The sequence below is a fragment of the Rhineura floridana genome, chromosome 8, assembly GCF_030035675.1.
Source record: "Rhineura floridana isolate rRhiFlo1 chromosome 8, rRhiFlo1.hap2, whole genome shotgun sequence".
NCBI classification, from domain to species: Eukaryota; Metazoa; Chordata; class Lepidosauria; order Squamata; family Rhineuridae; genus Rhineura; species Rhineura floridana.
This window is the reverse complement of record NC_084487.1, coordinates 47,653,016-47,669,841: the sequence shown is the minus strand read 5'-3', so window position 1 is coordinate 47,669,841 and position 16,826 is coordinate 47,653,016. Positions and strand designations below refer to the sequence as shown.

Below are 16,826 nucleotides of genomic sequence, written 5' to 3'. Positions count from 1 at the left end.
ATAACAATGACTGATTCTCTAGAATTACAAAACCCTCTATTACCCAGGTCTGTCCTCATCCTTAGGCAAAGCACACAGGTTCCTTGACTGAAGGAAAACAGGAATAAGGAGAATCTTGCAGATTCTTCTGCCCCTTTTCCTGAGAGCAACGTCCTGACATTTCCCTGTCAAATATGCTTTCCAGGTGCTGAAACTGGCTCACATAGTCCCTTCATTTCAGGCTAGGGTAGGTCCCACAGTTTGTTGATTGTTGTTGATTTCCATTATCCCACGAGGAGGAAGTTGGATTGTGCCAGCTGCCATCAACAAGATGCGGTTTCTTGAAGGACAGAAAATATTTCTATACCACACATTTATTAATTTACTTCATTTATATGCCACCATTCTGGCAAGGCGCCCAAGGCAGTTTGCCATTTCGAACTGTTAAAGCAAACCTGATGTAAAATATAGAACAGAATTCTCTCAGGGCAGATCACTGTCCCTCCAGGAGCTGATGACTTGAGTTTTTTCCCTTAGGGCACATACACACACACACACTTTCTTAACTATCTCCAAGGAAAGTTAGGGGAGGGGCTGCCCCAAAAGCTCTCTCAGGCTGGCCACTTCAGAAGCCAACGGTGCCCTGACCTGGGCTCTACCTCTTCACTAAAACATAACGTAATATTACCACTAATTTTACAAGCAGTCATTCAATCTGTTTTCTCTTCCTTAAGACAGAGGTTGTTTAGGGGGCATTTCCGCGGTTAAGCTTGCCACTGAATAAAAACAAATGGAATTATTTTTAGCTGCATATTTTAACACCAGCTAAGGGCTTGTCAGCGTGACAGCCCAAGAGTATAATTGAACCTCCTTCCTCATGGTCCTGCACGCCTTTCCTAGACCCATCACAACATCTCATGGCAATTAATTGTGTAAGTTAATTATTTGTTGTGTGAATAAGTGCTTTCATCTTCTTTGTCCAAAGCCTTTATTCCTGGCTCTAACTTATCCGTCATTTTGTATGCAGGCAAAGCTTCCCTTCGAAAATTAATAGGCAACCTTGCCAGAATAAGTATGACAGTACGAAACACTGGACATTTCTCCTCAGACTTGGTTTATTTTTCTCTCAAGTGACCTGCAAAAAGTTCTCCAGCTGAAAAAGAAGCAGAATAAGGATTAGCCTGTGTCCTTTCTGAACTACAACGGGATTCTCTATGTATGTTTTTCTAGACTTGCACTCCAAAATCTTTCCAAAATGCATAAGGGTGTTAGTGTTTTCATCTCCCAGCCTGAAAGAGCATTCTGTAGCTTTCATAAATGCTTCTGTGTTGCTTTGAAAGTTGGAAAAGTGGCCTTGAAATAATTGAAATTCATGGATAAATTTCAGAGAAGAATTCAATAAAAGCAGCTCCTCCTGTCATGACCTCAGCCTCTACTACAAAGCTACCCTGTTTAGTTAACCCTAAAGCTAGAAGCACAAACAAGTAGACAACTGCATCAAATTCACAAATGGAGAGGGGAGGGTGTGAGTGTCTGAATGCAATAACTTCTCTTTGTCTATTCCCCTTTCACTCTTTCATTTATGTATTCATGCCACTCACAGCTACACACACTCTTCTCTCACACACCATTCAATATAGCTCTCATAAACAAGTAGCATTTTACAGTCAGTTTACCAACACTTCAATAGCATTGCCCATTCCTTTCTCCACGGAACCCCTTCCCACAAACAGCACACAACCCCATCTGTCCATAGACATTGTGGGCTGACAAGATAAACACATGAGTTGTGTGAATGTTTATAAACATTCCATGACACCTCAGCAGCTGTGCCAATGACTAAGGGTAGGGTGGGGTGGCGACTCATTCCAATAAAAGAAGCTAATGTTCTTACAACCAGTCACTATAGACCCTATAGTACAGAGGGTTGAGACACTGCAGCTTGCATTAATCTTTCTTTTTCTTTTGTTAGAGATTTGGAGGGGACAGTAAATTAGTAAAGCAGGTTTTTTCTGCAAAAGTTCATATTCTGTACCTCATTACACACACTCTCTCTCCCTCTCTCCTTCCCTACCTCTACAACTACAGTATGTGTCTTAAAAGGATATCCAAAGTTGGTTTTGCCATCATAGATTGGGAATTATTGTTAAATATTAACAATAATTATTATTTGCTCTAGATGGCTGTGATTTTACATTAATGCTCTCAAGCATGACATTGCGGTAGTGATACTGCCAGATTTAAGCTATCTCTGCATATGTGTGTGTGTGTTTACTAAAAAGCAGCTCTACTTCTCTAGAGAGGCATAAATGTAAAAAGGGAGACAGAAGAAACCAGTGGACATCCAGTTTCTTCTCTGCTACTTCCTCCCTCTCGCAAGTCGCGCACTTGCCTCACTCTTGCCACTTGCACCCTAGTGCCTGTGGATACAGTCAATAAGGAGCTCTTGGTGTCCTCTTGCTTCACCCCTGGCCTAATGACAACCTGTGGCTGTTAGCCAGGACTTTCCTCAGAGGACACTGAGTGTACTGGGGGAGTTGGCGAAGGTTCCTCTTTGGTCTGCTTTGGAAATTGTCAGGCAATTGTGGATCTGGCTTTAAGAAGAAATAAGGACGGTTTTCACTCCTCCTATTCTCCCTCTCCCTCCCCCCTTTCTTTCTTTCTTTCCCTCTTGACAATCCCTCCCTTTCTCAGTGGTGCAAAGGATTTTTTTTTTCCAGAAAGCAGAGTGTCTGTGTGGAAGGGAGAGAGAGAGAGAGAGAGAGAGAGAGAGAGAGACGGGCTGCCTCCAGGATTCTGTTCGCGCCAAGCTGGGAATGTAGTCCATGATATTTTATCAGCACAGCTTCTCAAATGAAATTAGGAACATAGAATATTTGTTTCACAAAGGCAAGGAAGAGAAGGAGAACTGAACATCTTCTACCTCCTGGGATTGTGAGGTTGTTTTTTTACTTAGACGGTGCCGCACATTGTTTTGATATTTCTCCTTACCCTCATTTCCCCCCCATCCCACCCTCTCCCTCTCTCTTTTTAACTTCCAACTCCCATCTTTATTTCACCCCATCCTGATTCTCTTCCTTGGCTAGAGGATTTGCTTTGACTGTGGGATTTGAACTCAAGAAAACTATTTAATGAGGATGAGGGGCTCAGCTGTCTCTTTTCCACTGGCAGGTGAAGATTTGTGTTGTTGTTTATTCTAGCTTTTTATTGGGAATTTTTGAATTCCCCCCTTTGAATTGTCATCTCTGGACAAAAGAAGATTTTTCTCCTTTGAGGAAGTCAGAGTCTGAGAGAGAGAAGAGACTATTTTAATGATGAGTTGGGGTGGCATACAGATGGAACGGGGTTATATTTTTGGATTCTGTTGCCTAGTTCTGTTGGATCCAGGACAGGTTTGGACTGGAAATCCCAATACCCAGAAGCCTGAGATGAAAGTGCAAATGGAAATCAGCAGCAACACTAGCTTAGGTCCTACTTTGGAGGATACTGCTCTGGCCCCCACTGAGGCCATACTTGGGGGTGATCGGTGCCTTGGTTATTATGATGTTATGGGACAGTGGGACCCTCCATTTAACTGCAATTCAGGGATCTACAAATTTTGTTGTGGGACCTGTGGGTATCGCTTCTGTTGCCAGTTCACACCTAGGCGGCTGGACCAAAGTGGCTGCTCCAATTATGACAGACCGGAATGGATCAACACAGGCCAACCACCACCACAAGTGGATGAGACTCCTGAGAATCCCACAAGAGACAAGACCAATATGATTGTATACATTATCTGTGGTGTGGTGGCCATTATGGTGCTGGTGGGCATCTTTACGAAGTTGGGACTGGAGAAATCGCAGAGCCCTCAGGCAGAGATGACCATGTCCAGGTAAAAAAAACAAAAACCAAACACATCTTCCTCCTTTATTCCTTCTGTCTCTCCTCTAACATTTTTTCTTTGCAGTGAATTCCAATAAATATGTCCAAACTCCCTCCCATAGTTATATTTTCTCCTTTGAGGCTGACATCAAAGTCTTACAACTGAACCAGCATCTCTTTTGCTCCTCATCTCCCTCCCCTGCCCCCACCCAAACACACACACATACCGCCTGCTTTGTCTTCAGGTCTAAATCCTCAGAAGAGAAGACAAGACAAGACAAGAGAGAGGATAATAAATGTGGTCCTTCTGAAGAATAAAGGAATCGTGCAAACGGGCAATACTGAGTCGAAGGAGATGAAACTTAGCAAATAATGTTTCTTGAGTATGAGAACTCTTCCAGTCCCTAAGAAAAAGTAACAGGCTGATTTCAAAGGAAAACCTGGGCTGCTACAAAATGCATCTCTAGATAGATAAATGGAAAGTGTGAAGGCAACAGTCTGGGGATTAAGATCAGCTCAGTCAAGACAGGCACACTCCATGCTTGATGCATGAAGTATTCAGTGTAGATACTTACTAGACTGAAAGTAAAGTTGGTGATTTTCACCATGTGTTCAAAGGGGGGAGGGGTGCATATTGGATTTCAGTACCTTGGAATGTGTTGTTTCTTTTCTCCAAACAGTATCTTTTAAAAGCAAGCCTATGGAACTCTATGGAACTGTATATAGAGCTATGTGTTTGAATGTTTGAGGAGGGGGTGATAACATGTATGCTTGCAGGTGCCCTTCTCACCCCCTTGCCAGCACATTGCAGAAGAATAAAAAGCAAGCTGCAAGCAACACTATAAAAGCTGTATTTAGTGGGATCAGCTGGCAGGGGAGAGAATATCCAAAAAGGACACCTTCCCAACTCTGTCACCACTCAAGGAAAGGCAGCCCTCAATGCCACTGTGGTGTGTGCAATGAAAGCAGGTTAAAAGCAATGGAAGGGGGAACTGATGAGGAGGGTGGAAGATGGAATTTCAGGTGAAGTGTCTGCTGTTGGGATCACACCTTTGCCTTCTCTCACTTTGCATCTGCCATCTCTGAACCAAAGCAACTGAACTTGGAAATTACTTATTGGTTTTCTGGTGTTTCCTGTTTGCATCTCGTGTGTGCTCTCTCTCTCTTTCTCTCATCACATGTAGTCAATTGTTTTGCTCTCCTTCTCCTCTCTAGTTGAGTTTTTCTGTGCCATCCCTTTCTTTTGCATTTCATTCTCTCCTTCTGCATTACAAACCCAGTTGTGGGTTGTCTTCTTTCCATTCCCTTCAACTCCTGTGGCTTTCCCCTATCCCCCCCCCATCAGCGGGCTATGTCTCTTCACCCATCCCCAGGAGCAGAAGGACTAAGTCTTTTGTCAAAAGCAAAGTTGTTGTACCTCCCAAGGCTATGTAGCACTTGTAGGTCACGAGCGATGGGTCTTACAACACACATAGCAACATGCTCAGTAGTTGAAGGGAATGTGGGGGTTCAGACATGATTAAATGCAGTGTGGAAGGGCTGGGGGGAGGAGGGTGTAGGGAAGCCCTGCCCTGCCACTCTGGGTGCCAGCTCTTTGTAAAGCTAGCACACAATCTGCTCCTATGCCAGGATTGGGGTGTACTATATTTTTGCATGATTTGTGGCAACAGCAGAGAAGAAAATGGCTCCCAGCCTAGAGGGCTATATGCCCAGTCACAGGCTGTCTGTAATTTGGCATGGAGGGAGGTGTCAAGGCGACTGTGTATCACCCTCTGATAGGCTTAATAAGACTGCTAAAGCATCCTATGCAGATGGCTGTGGAGCACTGAACTCAGGTTGAATCCTCTGACCAGCTACTCCACTGGCTCAAGCCAGCTCACCAGACTGTTAGGGATAATGGGCCATCCACTGTAGTGCCACAGAAAAGGTCTCCTTCAAGGGCACCAAACTGCCTGCACGAAGCACAGTTACAAAAGTCATTCTGGCTGATTATCTAGTGGCTGTGCTGTGAACCACTTCCAGGCAGGTGTGTGACTTTGGATGCAAGATCCCCTCACTGCTGTAGCCCATTCAAAGGATCAGGTTCTAGATCAAGGATCCAGAGAAACTGAGCTTTGGGCTTCATGTTAGATGGGGGGGAGTCCCTGATTTTATCTTGCAAGATTTCATTTCCCTAGGTGTCTCTTTATTTTGGGTAATGTTGTCAGTGCATAATTTTGAGGTGTTTTTAATGACACCGGAAGTATACAAAAAGTCTAGGAAGCCTTCTGGATCAGACCAAAAACCATCCATTTTGTTTCCAACAGTGGACAGCCAGAAGTTTCTGGGGAGTTTACAAATAACTCATGAAAGCAATATAGCCTGCCCTCTTTTTTCCCTAAATTCTGATAGTGCTGCTGAACATAGAGGTTCCTCCTTACTCTATGTAACAGCCATTGATAGCTAGTTCCTCCAAATATTTATCTCATCAATTAAAAAACCATCTAAGTCAATGGCCATCACCACAACATCTTATAGCAGTGATTTCCATAAGAATAGATTTATCCGGCACACCACCTTATTGTGCTGGTGAGGTTTTTAAGAAGATTTCATCAACAAATCTGTAGACAAAAAGTAGGATATCGCCCACCTAAGATATGAAGGAGGAGCATGTTTTGTGCATTGCAGTTAAGCAGAATGACCGTTCTTAAGGGCCTTACCTGGAGGTGGCCCTAGTATATGGGTGGGGAGCCTCAGGCCCGCAGGACAAATGTGGTCCATCTAAGCTTCTCTATCTAACCTTCCGTACACTCCCTATGTTAGATCTCTCCCTAAGCCCACCTTCTTTCCCCAGGCCATGCCACTCCCATCCCTGCTTTACACACTCCTTGAGTGTTTTGTTCTGGCTGAAATGTTGAACTCTGATCATGCCTTTTGCTTGCCTGGATGGAGGATAGAGAGGGGTGTGTGAGAGTGTATGTAGAAACTAGCCCCACGTACAAAGGTAAAAGTTACGTTCATTGCTCCAGACACTTCTGCCTTTGTCCCTTCCCACCAATGGAATGTGGCCCCTGGAAGGCTGTCCAGAAGGGAATATGGCCTTTGGGCTGAAATGATTTGCCCACATTAAGAAAGGATCCTCTCCAGCTGAGGTCATGAAACTGCAGCTTTTGAGCCATGTGCCACTCCTGGGAAGCTCAAGACACCAGGGAATAGAATCAGACTTTTTCCATAGGACTCTGAGTGAATATGCATATATGCCGGACGAGCAATAAAGTCTTACCCCTTCCTTAGGTCTCTTAAACACATACTATGAGTGATTGAAGGATCCTGGGAGGAGGAGAGGATGGGGAGAGAGGGGTGCAGAGTAGAGTGCCAGGTCTCCAGTTTTTGCCTGGAGACTCTGGATTTTTGGGGTCCTCTCCAGGTCTCTGGTGAGTCACCCGAATCTCTGGACTCTCGGCTTTCATTTTTTAAAAAAGAAAGTTTTGAGGTGGTCTGGTTCAAGAGATATACACCAAAACGTCAGCCCCCCAACTTCTGTTAAATGACCTCATAGCAAGGTTGCTCTAACCCTGCCCTTTCAGATTTGTAGCCAATAAGTGAATTCAGGGTTATGATTGGCAAGGGATTTCTTGACCTCCAGGCAATAGCTAGAACCCATTGCAAGGCCAGAAAACTGTTGTCTTTTTCCTGGTTTATAGCTTTCTCTGTGTGTGCAGGTCAGAAGATGTAGAACAAAACAATCACAGCAGGATCTTGGTAGGCAATAGCTTACTGTAGACAATTTCAGTTATAATAAAAGTGTGTATATGGGTTTTTTTAATTACTTGCAAAAATAGCATAATATATATTTTTTCTTTCAAATAATTTTTGAACAGAAATTTAAAAGAAGTGTACATGTAACTTGTTTAAATTTTCCTGGGCTGTTTATTTGTCTAATTCATAGCCTGTTTTGAAAACCTTCCCAATATGAAGCGTTAATCCTATACTCACTTTTCTAGGAGTGAACCTGCAATGCTAATCCCACATACCCGGAGTAAACCCCATTGAATTAAAAAGGAGTTTTGAGTAGACACGGTTAGGATTGTGCTGTAAATCAATGGGACTTTTGAGTGATCATAGCAAAGGACTGTGTTTGTGTTGTAAATCTTTTTCTTCCCCTCCAATCCTACTTTTTAAAGCAATTAGGCAGGGCTTACCTAGGTGTCACAGCTTTTATTTTGGAGGAAACTAATATTGATTTTATTTTTTAAAAAATGTTGTGCAATGACCAACTGGTTTTTACAATAAACTGTTATATGGGGTGTATGGATTTTTACATCTCCAGTGTGTGTATATGGAATCTTTCCAACAACCCTTTGAGGTAGGGTTGGAAACCAAGGCAACTCACAAAAAGAACTAAATCCATTTAAAATCCTTTAACCATAAAACAAGTATGAAACAGTTGCAAAACAACTTAAAGTGGCATGATTTTGAATTTTGGGTTGGGTGAGTGACGTTCCTTAACACTTGAGGTTGCAATCCTGTGCACTCTTCCCTGTTTGAGTAAGCCCCACTGAATACATTGGAACTTGCTTCTGAGTAAACATGCATAGGATTGCACTATAAATATCTTTACAGGTTGTGTAAATAATACACATCTTGACAGTCATGCTTATATATATATTTCTTCATACTATGTCCCAATAAGTATCTGATTTCACACCATGGCTATACATTATTATTTCCTCTACATTTTAAGAGTGCTCTTCTTCCTTGGGGTGGTCATGGTTCCCCTCTGTTTTCATCCTGAAGGGCAAATTAGGCTGAGAGATGATGAATAGCCCATGGTCACTCAGTAAACTTTGTAGCTGATTGCAATTTTGAAAAATTCATCAAAAGGATTTACATGCAAGCAAAGTTTATTAAGTAGGTCCACACAATACATTTAAAGCACATTCAACATGCATGACTTCCCCAAAAGAACCCTGGGAAGTATATTTTCCCCCTCACAGTTATAGTTCCACCACCGTTAACAAACTACAGTTCCCATGATTCCATGGTGGGATTCATGTACTTCAAATGTGTGTTGAATGTGCTTTAAAATAAATGGTGTGGATCTGTCCTAGGTGTGCTGTGCATTCAGTAGTGAACTGATTTTTTAAAAAGATACTTTTTTAAACAAGGGAAGGGCCAAAGCTCAGTGGTAGGGCACATACTTTGCATGCAAAGGTCCAAACTCCAATCTCTGGAAAAGACTATTGTCTGGAATCCTGGAGAGCCAATGCTAGTCCATGTCACCAATACTGAGCTAGATGGTACCAAATGGCCTGGGTTGGTATAAGGTAGATTCTTTTGTTCCTGAAAGAGGAAAGAGACCCAAGGACCACAATGACTCCAAAATTTGTTTATGTATTATATTTACATCATTTATATACTGCTTTATTGTAAAAAACCTCAAAGCAGTTTACCGAAGGAATTAAAACAATGAAACTATTGGCAAAAACAGTTAAAGACAGGTATTTTAAAACATTCAAAATAATAAAACCAACAATAAGTTAAAAACAGATAAAAAACACAATAGCTTCTACCTGCCTGGGTAGGCTTGCCTAAACAAAAATGTTTTTAGCAGGTGCTAAAAAGAGTACAATGAATAGGCAGGGAGTTCCAAAATGTAGATGCTGCCACACTAAAGGATCGATTTCTTCCAAGAGCAGAACAAGTACTATGTGGCACCCATAACATGGAAAGCACACCTTGAACTTGGCCTGGTAGCAAATCAGCAGGTTTCAGAATATAGTTATTATGTGCTGCTGATAGGGTTTCACTCATATCAGCAGTCATGCCACAGCATTCCACATTAACTGCAGCCCCCAGGTCAGGTTGTGTTGTGTGGGGATTTCTGTGACCTTGGCTGACTGGATGCCAGGACTTTTTTAGTTTTGGTTAGGAACCCTGACTGGTTATGGGATGCTGAGTTTTCTGCCTTACTCATAGGAATCTTGTTGTGGTTGGTGTGGTATTGCATTTAGGAATTCATAACTGTCTTTTGTTTTTCTATTTGCATTTCATTTACCTCTGCCCTCACTCCCTTACATCCATAGAAGCAACAACAGTGGTTCCATGCACAACCTCTTAAATGCATTGATGATGCACCCTGTTGGTTGCATGACGGTTTGTTGTTTGCCCAATAGCAGTAAAAGAGAATTCACATACTGGGAAATGTGGCTTCAACTCCTGTTGTTCCCAAGCTGCTGACTGTGAAGGTAATCCAAACCATGTCAATTATTACTCACTGGAATTGGGTTGGCTATCAAAGTGAGTTTATAGCAGCCCACGGAGTAAGCAGAAAAGGATGGATAACCTTCTTAACTCTTACTTATTTCTCAAACCTCTTTCTGAAGTGAAGGGTCAGGTCTGTAAAGAAGTTTGGAGCAGCCATGTTAAAAAGCAGGTAGGACCTTCCAGGCTGGGGTTTGCCAACCCTGCTTTGATATGGATATCTTTGCAGCACAATCCTAACCATATCTACTCAGAAGTAAGTCATGTTGAGTTCTATGGGGCTTAGTCCCTTAATAAGTGTGCTTAGAATTGCAGCCTTCATGGCTTTACTCCTGAGTTCTCCCATCTAATATCTCCACAACACTAGGCTCCCCTTTTTCCTACAATGGCTTTCTGGTGACTGGCCTGGCCTGAGGGCCCTTAAACCCTTCTTGCCAGAAGCAAGTAGGCTAGATTAAATGTTCCCTACCCAGGCTCCCTAAGCAGGTGAGAAGGAATGATCCCATCACTTCAGCTGGACCCAGGAACACCTTCAGTTAGCTAAGATTTCTATCTTAATTTCCAATCAAAGTTGTTGTTTTTTGATTGAGTGGTATGCTCCAAGCAACTGTGGTTGATGCTTAATGTATCATGCTTGATTACATCACTAGGGCCTGCCCCTCGGATATCACTAGGGCCTACCCCATGACATCTCTAGGGCCCACCCCTGAAATCTCAGGGTTTGGAATGCTTCTGAGCTGGCAACCCTAGTGCAGAGTCTCCAAACAGTGACAGCAGTGGGTTATTTGAGACACCAATGAGGGGAAAACGGCAGTTGCTGCTATTGCTGCAGGGAGGCCTTCTGTCACTGGGGAGAATTAAAAGGTTGCTTTTTTCCCAGGTAACATCTCAAGGAAATTAGTAAAAACAAATTGCTATTTATTCATTGAGGTGTTTGCTGCCCAAGTCTTCCCCCAAAGTTTTGGGGCATATTAAAATAAGTACAAAATCAGATTGCTCCATAAATTACCCTGCCACATCCAAGGAAACATATTTTGGCATCAATCTGTCATGGAGCCACTCAACTGTGGATATTTACTCACCAACGTTTAGACAAGGCCTCACACGTTCCACCAAATTTAACTTCCCTAGACTGCACATCAGGGTTTCACAAGCTGCCATTAGCCTGTTATAGTATAATGTTTTTTTAAAAAGATTCTGTCTTGGCTATTTCTCCAAAGAGGCTGAAGGTAGCTCACAAATGGTAATAGAGCAAACCAAACTTAATCCTCTAAAAAACCCAATGTATATTTATATTAATACTGTAAGTTAGTAGTATCCATTTAACAAACTGCAGCAACATAAAAATAACACAGAAAAATTACACAATTCACAAAAAATTACACAATTAACTAAAGGCCAGTTTAAGAAGCCAGTCTTCACTAACTGCCTGATGCAGTACAGTGATGGACCTCACTCATCACGGCATTTCAGGAGGAAGGTGCTACAGCAGAAAGGGCATATCCCATCCCCATTTCCAGAGGTCAAGGGATATGAAGCAGGGCTCCAGATACCCAGAAGATGAATATCATCATCATCATCATCTTGCCTTTCTTCTAAGCTGCTCAAGGTGATATACATAGTCCTCCCCCTGCCATTTCATTCTCATAGCAACCCTGTGAGTTAGGTTAGGCGGAGCGGTAGTGACTGCTCTATAGTCAGTGAGTTTCATTCTGTTATATGGGGTTTCTAATTCTCTCCACAACCAATCCAAAGAAGAAAGACCCCCTTACAGGGCCATTTGAAGATGACTACTGGATCCTTCCAGCCCTCCCTGTACTTACACCTCTCAAAGTCCATCATGTTTCAAAAGAGTTAGGCACACAGTTTTGGTCTGAACTCACAATATCGCACCAGCTCTAGAGCAGGGATACCGGAAAGGTATTTTTAATTGATAACAAAACAGAGAGGCTCAAAGAAAACAAAGAGGTAAAGATACTTCTAACTCCACATCAGGGGTTCCTAAACTGTAGTCTGTAGACTACCAGTGGTCTGCAAGTTTCATTCAGGTGGTCTGCAGTGTGTCCACATTAAATATTATTGATTTTTAAAAATTGTGTTTTTATTGGTTCTTTTATGACTGATATTGAAATACAATTAAAAATCAGTCAGCATCTAGCACAATGCATTACAACTGCTACAACAAGCAGACCCTCAACAATTTTCAAGTGGGCTGTGAGGGAGGGGAAGGTGGGAAGCCACTGTTCTACACTGAAACACTGCTAAGCCTTAAGAGCTACTAATTTGGTTATGACCATTTCTTACACACTTCTACCAATAATACAGAAGCTGATTAAGAATCAAACAGCATTACCAAGACTTTCATGGCCAAGTGGACACTAGCAAAGTTTATTTATGATATTTATATCCCACCTTTCCTCCATTGTGGAATCCAAGGTGGCATACATATGGTTCCCAAGTGGGAGCCTCTCATCCAGGCACTGACCAGACCTAGACCTGCTTAGGTTCAGCAAGGTGGCTGCATCATGTAGCTTCAGTCTATGCCCATTGAGAGAATTCCTACCATATCTTAATAATGGGTTTAAAAAGTGTCTCCAGATTCTTCTAAGATTAACAGTGCAATCCTATGCAAACTTACACAGAAATAAGCCCCACTGTCTTCAATTTAAAATGAGCTCTCTTCAGTGGAGCTTTCACCCTGGTAAATTGCATACATTGCAGCTGAAAGACTTTAGACTTTAGAGCAGCCTTTCCCAACCAGTGTGCCTCCAGATGTTGTTGGACCTCAACTCCCATCAGCCTAACCCAGCATAGCCAATGGTCAGGAAAGATGGGAGTTGTGGTCCAACAACATCAGGAGGCACACTGGTTGGGAAAGCCTGCTTTAGAGTTTACCACTTCAAAAGAACCAGACATTAAGATAAGGGAAAGGAAATTTATTTGCTTTTGATAAACACCTCAGACAATTGAGTTCCAGACCAAAGGAAAGGTTGGTAACTACTGAAGAATGCATGATTCCTAGCTTTGAGGTAGAACAGGGCATTTTAACCAAATAAAGGCACTGTATATATGACTCTATCAGTCTGCAGTTAAGGACAAAAGAAGAGCCTGCTGGATCAGGCCAGTGACCCATCTAGTCCAGCATCCCATTCTCACAGCGGCCAACTAGATGTCTATGGGAAGTATACAAGCAGGACCTGAACACAACAGCACTCTTCCCTCCTGCAGTTTCCAGCAACCACTGCTCAGAAGCATACTGCCTCCATCTGTGGAGGCAGAGCACAGGCATCATGGCTAGCAGCCATTGATAGCCTGATCCTCCATGTGTTCATCTAATTCTCTTTTAAAGCCATTCAAGTGGGTGGTTGTCACTGCCTCTTTGGGAGCAAATTTAGCTTAATGGTGCACTGTGTGAAGAAGTACTTCTAACTTATGCCGGTTGCATTCATAGATAACTGATGGTATCAAGAATGGATTAAGGAAGGGTTTTCCCATTACATATAGTCTTTGAATCCATTGACACCTTAACTTCATATAATTTCAACCTGACTGAAATTCTCTAAAGCCCTTCCAGTGTTCCAATGTGTGTATGATGGCTGTGTGGTTTAAATAAGTAGTTTAAAAATAATAAATAGTTTAAAAACACACACACATCACATTCTAACAGGTTAACATTGTAACTAAATATAGTTTTATGCATGCCCACCTTAAAATATCCCCTCAGTCTATGATAGTACAGCAGTGTGGTCACAAGTGACATTCTACATAAGACTGATAGGGCGTGGCTGTCTTTTGGTGCCTGTCAATTGCAATCCCACTGTGAGCTTTGTAGCTCACCAGTATACCACACCTGGCAATGGTGTACATTACTGACACAACAGCATAAACCCATTTGCTGCACAAGTACATGCAACACTAATGCAATTGTGCCATGATGACAACAATGGGCATCTTTCATCCAAATTTATCCCTGGCTCTGCTAAATTAAAGACTGCCAAGCTTATCTTTACTGTTTCTTCCTGGCCCACCGTGTTACATGTGTCTCTGGGAACGTCATGTATGTGTATTTCAAACATGACCCTTAAACATGCTTGTGAAGGAGAGGGATCTTTTAAATGGATCAGCTGTGCACTGCCCTAAAAATGTTTCTAAGGGAATTCAGCATCCAGAAATTCTCATTCACACCAAGACTTTAGATTGAATGCTGGACCATCCGTTTATTAAAACAAGGTGGAAAAAGGAATTTGGTTACACCTTAAACAGTCTGGTGCTGTATATAATATATAAATTCACTTGTGTTCACCTAATACCCTACTACATTCATAACCCTAAAATAAAGAATAAATTCTTAGAAGAAAAAGAAAGCACAAACTTATGCTAAAAGGTGAAAGAAAAAGGGGCAAGAACACATCAATTTGGTGTGAAACTCCAGAAGATAGGAAAGTGATTAAAGGTTTTCCTGTCCAGTCCTCCAAGGAGCTCTTGCAGCTATAAATTGATGGTGATGTGGTATGTGTGCATGTGTCTGTCTGACTGTCTGTCTGTCTGTCTGTTGAAGTCAGAACCAGGAGCTTTAGACAGGATTTTCCCTGCAGTTGCTTTGGCTAAGAGCGCAGTGAGAGAAAATCAGGCAATAGAATTAGAGCATCCTGGTCTGATGTGCTGCACTGAGACAGAATCATAGAAACATAAAATGGAAGGTGCCAGAAGGCCATCGAGTCCAAGTCCCTGTTCAGTGCAGGAATCCAAGTTAAAGCATACCCCACAGGTGGATGTCCAGTTGCCTTTTGAATGCCTCCAGTGTTGGAGAGTCCACCACCTTCCTAGGTAATTGGTTCCACTATTAGGCCACTCTAACAGAAAGTTTATCCGGATGTTCAGCCAAAAACTGGCTTCCTGTAACTTGAGCCCATTATTCTGTGTCCTGCACTCTGGAATGATTGAGATCTTGGTTCATTATGGAAAGGTGCTCTTCCCAGTGTTGCTTCTCACTATCCATATTCTGACATTAATTATGAAGATGTGTTCCTTGCAGGAACGGCACAAGGAAAAAGTGACAGAGAATATGTGTATGGTCCAGAGTCTGTTCCTTTTTTGTAAGAATCTGGTTTCATACAAATACATGAAAAGAAGTAAAGTGGAGTTTTTCCACCCTTCTAGAAGTGGGGTCTTCTCACTACAAGTGAAAGAGTTAAAAATTCTGCTGAGGCCCCAGGACCACAATTATGTAGTTCCTGGTTTCTCGGAAAGTATAGGGTCAAGAGTATTGTCCTGTTTAGACAGATATGTCATAAGCTAAGCCTTGATCTGCATCATTATTGGGTTCTGTCTTTGGTGAGAGAGAATATCACCTACCACAGGTAATTAGATTTCCTGCTGAGGGGTTTGACAAAGGTAGTTGGCCTTTTGTCTTGGCAATTCTTATCCATTTCTGCACATTGCATGTACCAGAGCTGAGCTTCAGATCACTTTACAACTCATGTCAATGTGTAAGGCATCTAGTAGGGGAAAACTGATTTAAACTGTGGATATCATAGACCATAAAGATGGAAGGGATCTTACAAATCCTCTAGTCAAGCTCCCTCTTCAGTGGAGGATCTGCAGTGCAGGATATAACTACAGCATCCTTGATGGTTGACTGTCCAGCCTCTGCTTAAATACTTTCAGCAAATAAAAGACTATCAGCTCTGAAGGCATTGTGTTCCATTGTTGAACCACTCTTCCCACTAGAAGGTTTCTTCTAACGCTTAGCTGAAATCTGCTTCTCTGCATATTTCCATTCATTGGTTCTAGTCTTGCCCTCTGAAGCAACAGACTTCAGAGATTATTTGGGAACAAGGGAGAATTGAACCAATATGGTATTAAACTGTAAAGGGCACAGTGCTAACATATAGCATTATACTGCACATCACCTAAAAAGAGCAACTGGCTTTGTCATTTAAGTAAAGGCAAACAAAATGAATTACATTTTACCAGTCCAGCTCCATTTGGCCACACAGAATTTTGTAGTACTAGGGTCAATACAGTCAGATACTGCAAACAGGCCTTGGTTTCAATGGTTTTAATTAGCATGTGTAACTTAATTTTAAATTATGGACAAGGACAAATTGGTTTTGATTTGGATGAGCATCCAAAACTGGGAATAAAGAATATAGATATTTCTATGCTTGACAGAATTAGTGCATTCTGATGCAGTTGTTCTACTGTGCCCTTGATAGCAAATAAAAAGCATTGATTTTGGATACAGTTTCTCTACTTTAAATGCAGGCAGAATTTACTGAATTTACTGCTATAAGTTCTAAGATGGATATCAACTTTAAATATGGCAGAAAATTGGGATCTTTGTTGAGCAGCCACTGCCATGCAATTTTCTGCTTGTTCAGCTCTCAAGCAGAACTTTTGATGGAGGAGCCATTGCTTTCCATGAGTGTCTCTTGTACTTTTCCTCTATGTGGTTAGGGTAGCCAGATGAAAAGGAGAAGTCTCCTGTTTAACAGTTGGATGAAAGAGGATAGCACAGCTTGCCATGCAGGGATGGGGAAAGACGCAAAGACCCAAACTTCAGCACAGCTCCTATAGGTACAGGGGGGTTGCCCACCTTGTCTCTGGTCACTGTATATGTGGTTTAATTTATTACTTTTTGGTACTAATTATCATTTCAGCCAGTTAAAATAGGGTTAAATGCAGTTTGGAGATGTATTTAGCTCCATCCTTAATACTAGATTTCCCCTAAAAAAACA

At 42.0% G+C, this 16,826-nt stretch overlaps 1 protein-coding gene across 1 annotated transcript in view; it reads left to right on the top strand.

The window, feature by feature from the left end:
• Positions 1 to 3,290: 3,290 nt before the first annotated feature.
• SHISA8 (shisa family member 8) overlaps positions 3,291 to 16,826 on the top strand; it is a 50,309-nt gene continuing 36,773 nt past the window's right edge. Inside the window, exon 1 of the mRNA XM_061582813.1 lies at positions 3,291 to 3,853. Within this exon, the coding sequence (XP_061438797.1) occupies positions 3,291 to 3,853 (563 nt within the window). The remainder of the gene's footprint in view (positions 3,854 to 16,826) is intronic.